The 5002-nt window shown below is 41.0% G+C and overlaps 1 protein-coding gene across 1 annotated transcript; it reads left to right on the top strand.

The window, feature by feature from the left end:
* The first annotated feature begins 200 nt into the window (after positions 1-200).
* LOC115324987 lies at positions 201-4449 on the top strand. The gene is made up of 4 exons (XM_029985683.4): positions 201-267; positions 1416-1441; positions 3101-3172; positions 4195-4449. The coding sequence occupies exons 1-4, from the start codon at positions 225-227 to the stop codon at positions 4393-4395; spliced, it is 342 nt and encodes a 113-aa protein (XP_029841543.1). The 5' UTR covers positions 201-224; the 3' UTR covers positions 4396-4449.
* Positions 4450-5002: the final 553 nt, after the last annotated feature.

Raw genomic sequence — 5002 nt, 5'->3', positions numbered from 1 at the left:
AAAAGAGAAGAAGGCATCCACCTGCAAAGCGAACGCCGCGAGGCTATCACAACACGTTCCCGCGTCTCAATGTCATCTCGACTGGGCAATGGACTAGGAATCCCCAAGCGGAAAATCCGGCGGGAGAGGCTGCCAGACACGGTCCACAATATCCTTTTGTGTGCCTATAAATCTGGGCGCCTCTGCAGAGAGAATAGTGTCTGAACATTGGTAAAACGTTCACGATGGCTTCAAAGATCGTATTGAGCGGCTTGCTGGTTCTCTCTGGTGAGCGGAGGCTTCTTGGTTTGAACATTTGTTTGTTCTCGAATCCTGCATACAACCTCTTTCGCTTTCCTTTCCCGTCAAAGTTGTGAGTTCTCTACCCGGCTCATAAGTTATTACGGCAACAACCATTATTGGCGACTTTTCCCGGGTATTTCGTGTATGGTCTAGGATACGGGGTCGTGGCCCGTTCAATTTAGCGGAATACGCTTGAAACTAAATTTAGCGGGGAGTCTCAGTGTCAGGCAACACTGTGACGTCGTGTGGTACTCTGTTCTAAAGGGAAAGCGTTCTTCCCAAAATATAACGGTAGCGTTTAAGGGGCATAGGATGTCATCTGGCACTGTGACATTACGCGGAATTCGGACGTCTCGTAAGGTCACAGTAACGTCACAGTATCATGTTACAGTTACAGTTTTGCCCCTTTGTTCAATTTTGAATAGTGGTAGGGAAGGACAGTGGAAGCGGAGTGTGCAGAGTCCCGGCGGTCACCCGAATTTTTTTGCGGGATACGTCGATGATCTCGCAAACTTTTATAATATATAATATAGCTTTATTTAGAGTAATGTCAATACCTGATTGCCGAGCAATAACCCTTCAGTGCTCTATAACACGAGTGCAAAGTAAAAACCCGTCATTACTACGCGTGTATTCGTAAATTATATAAACGAGTTGTAGATTTATGCATACCTAATAACGTTAGGCCAGATTATGTAATTATTTAATATACATTTTAACATGGTATCATACAGTGATTATGAATCATATCTCTAAAATAAAAAAAAAACACGATTATGTTACTTTGCACTGCAATGCGATTTCTTAAAATGGCACAGATAAGGCGAATCTGCTTCTTTGGATGCTTTTCTTGAGCACCTTACACCCTGTAATGAGGGCTGCAGAATGAATTTTGATATTTTTTTTATAGTTTCTTCGTACGAACACTTTCACCTCTTTAAAACAAACGACCCAAGCAGACATGTAATATGTATATTGAGGTAGCCATTTATTTAATTTTCTAGATAGCCCTCGTGAGACACGTGTTTTGACATGCTCGACTTTGAGGAACGTTAGTGTCTTCCAGAAGGATGATGGTTTCTGTGCTCCCTCAGCTACTTTCTCGTTATTAATGTATGATTCCTTCTTTTCAGCGTTGTGTCTTATTGATGCTCAACTGGTAAGTCAGGTTCTTCTTATTTATGATTTCGACACTTTGGATTTACACTGTGCTAACGCACGTAGATTAGGCACTAACATACAGCTTGCAATATTCTCAGTTTAAACTGTTCTTTTTTTTAAATAGGGGTTGGTTAGCCAAATGCTGTCTTCACAAGGCATTTACCAGACTTGGCATAGATTATGGGGGAATATACAAGTCACATGAAGTTGTATATTAACTACAATCTGCTATTTAACTTCTATTATGGCTTTTTGGGTTAATGTTAGAATCGTAGCCTTGAAGACAGATTAAATTCGAGGCTAAACAAATCTAAGTTTATTTTCGAGACCGTTCCAGACATTCATATATAATTTTTCACGTTTCTACCACGTTATTCCTAGAGTGGACGCAGAACGAGTGCCGAAAGTTTCGTCTACGAAAATGCATAGAAGTGTGACGTCGTCGTTTAGTGCAGCTCCTCGTTACCGGGGAAGCGTTTCCTTGAAGGATGCGCAGATGTGGTGCTGCCTAAAAAAATGACGAAGCGCTTGAAAGGCTCACGTCAGTTACTTCTTTGAATCACCAGTATGAAAGGCAGTTTATAAATATGCGTCTTAGAAATTGTTTGATACAATCAAATAAAATAATGTTTTATTCTTTATTATATACATATTGATACGAAGCCAAAAAAAGCTGCAGAAAAAATATTTCTTCGTCAAAAATGGAGAAACAATTATAAAACGTGCGACATTAAAAAAACTGATTTTGGCACGCAGAAACCAAACCAGATCTGACAACACTGCATAGACACACACAGCATAAAGCTGTAATTCTACATATTATTCAACAGGCACACATCACGAATTCATATAAACAAAAATAAACCGGAACAACGGAAACAAGCAAAAAAGGAAGGAAAAAAAACGTCATTCTGAGTTGAGCACGGAGTCACACATTGTCATAGATTCACACTCTTAAAACAATTATCAATAATCTTTCGTTTTTATGTTAGAGGTTCGATTTCTGGAGTGTTTAGATAATTAGGTAGGTAGGCATGTGGGATATCGTCTGCACCCCATGGGTTGTTACAAAACTGGGTGATTTCCAGTTATCTATACTACGGGCAGCGTACGCTAGTAATTTAGTCGTAAGAGCCGTTAATTAAACAAGGTTACGAGAATTTTATTTTTTTTTTCACTTTGGACTTATAATATTAAAGATATTCGTAGAAATTATATACATGTATCGTAGTGAAACTTGTAAAAAAAGGACTATTAGAGTGAAGTATTACACTTCAAATCTTTTATGCAATATTGTTTTGTCGAGAACTAGTACCTTATTTAGATTTATTTTAGTGGTCTTCCCCAGACTAGGTGACAATAGCATATGTGGGGAAAATCCAGAACAGACTGCGTGAAAAGCGAAACTGCAGATGGCATTTAATATTTATAAAATTTATGAACACTAACATTTCCTGTGACTAGCTTGCTGGATAAGAAAATAATGTACAGGATGTGTATAGTAATACCCGGCCGACACTAATAATACGGGTGAATTTGATACAACCTGTGCAAAATGCACATATTATGAGTTTTCAGAAGGCCGTAAATTTATTTAACATATTTGAAGCCCTTGGAAATACACCTTTTTATCCTAACACATTTCTTACTTTCATAGAGAAGGGATTCAGTGCAAGTTCGCATCCCGCCACCGGTCATCAAGATTCCGCCACCGCCTCCCCCACCAAAGGTAAGAATTTGCACGGCGTCTTTTACTCAATTGACAGTAAATTGAGCTTAAGCTTTGCAGTCTAAATAATCTTTGAAATATGTTTGAGTAAAGTTTCCTGCCACAGATCAATCGCATCGTTTTGAACAAAGAATGTCTCTGAGAGGAAAGTTGGTGATGATTGTATCGAGAATGAGTGGACATCTCTAAGGAGTCATTCGGTGGCAGATTTACATGTATCGAATAGTCCAATTGGATGCATTGTGAACGAAGTGCATCTCCGGGAGAGGAGTTTGTGTTTATTATGGGTATATAAAAAGCGAAAGAAACTAAACGATTTAGCTACGTTTGACATGCCTTTCCTGTGCTTACTTGTCTGCACATTCCCTGTCTTTTCCTGTAAGTGCTTCGCAGAAAGGTGAGTGTACATCGAACGACTTTGCAAAGACATCAGAGGACTGACTATTTTGTTTAACAATTTGCACATGTTTCTACATGTTGTGAAAACCTTTTTTGCATAATGGTGCTTCGTGTAATACCCGAAAGAACACAAATACAATATTAAGAAGAGCAGCTCCCTGGACTTTGTCAAACGCCGACTTAGGATAAAAGAATAAAACTTTTTTTTTTAAAGACGGCACAGTAATTCCTACCATGAGCTCGGGTATTATAGGCGATGTGGATGACGCAGTTGGAGCAAGAGGCGGTGTGACACGCGACGCAAATGCGTAGCCTTACTAGTATGCCAAGCCGCAGCAGGAGACAGCCGAAGTCAACTTAGAATATGGACAACTCTGCAGCAGGTGGCAATACTGAAATTATTTTCGAACGCTTTTTGGAACACTTGTTCCATCTCCAAAGAGTTGGGATGCTACAGTAACTAAAGAATTACATTCTTTAAAAACAAACTTACGCTGCGCCTCGGCCTCAGAAGTTGTGGAGTTTGTGAGATATTTTACATCGCAAATATTATATACTTAAGTATAATAGGAATTTCTATTTCATATCACCATAGCGATAACTTTTCAACTGCCTTCTTGCAGACTCGCATCAACATTGAAGGCGGCGGGCTTCCCAAAAACCACGCGTTCAAAGGAAGGATCGAGCAGGACCTGTTCCGCATCAGGGGTGGCGGCGTCGTGCACGGATACGGAGAAGGCACACACATCCGGAACCCGCAGGTCGGAACCATCAGGCAGGGAGAGGTCGGCATCGGCGTCAGGTTTCCCATCCGCCACGGCTAAAGGCAACAGAGAATGAAGCAGCCAAAATGTACGAAGCTTCACTGCCTCTAATGCATAAATAAACTGCACACACTTGTTTCATATCCGTTGTACGAAGCAAAACAAGCTTCGATACACTATTACCTTATTTTTCAGTCTATTAATGGTGTTGTTTCTGTATATGTGTTTATTTTCTAAATCATGAACCTTAACTCCTCACGGGCCGAGCCAGTCGGTTCATTGCTTACTAACCCAGGTAGCACAGCTGCTTGGTTTAGCTGGGCCCGGATTGGCTCTGAGTTGTGATAACTTGGTCACGACTGCCCAACCATTCACGTATGTATGCCAGCCTGGCGTTTCACAGTCTTTCCTTGCCCCAGAAAGCCGCGGGAGTACCAGGGAACGTATTTACTGGTTGACCAATCAATTTCCTTGGTCATTGATGGCCCGGGTAAACAGGCCGCTGCCAGTATTTGATGTACCCTGGCTGTCTATGGATTTTCCTCGGTCAGAGATGGCCAAGGTAGCAACGCCTCTTCCAAATTTATTAGGTTCCATGGTGGTTCATAGGAATTCCCTGGTCCCCTCCATACAGGCAACAAACAGCCAGTGTTCGGGCATGCTGCCA

This window comes from Ixodes scapularis, unplaced genomic scaffold, assembly GCF_016920785.2.
Source record: "Ixodes scapularis isolate PalLabHiFi unplaced genomic scaffold, ASM1692078v2 PGA_scaffold3__209_contigs__length_174095766, whole genome shotgun sequence".
Taxonomy (NCBI): domain Eukaryota; kingdom Metazoa; phylum Arthropoda; class Arachnida; order Ixodida; family Ixodidae; genus Ixodes; species Ixodes scapularis.
This window is presented reverse-complemented; position numbering and strand designations above follow the sequence as displayed.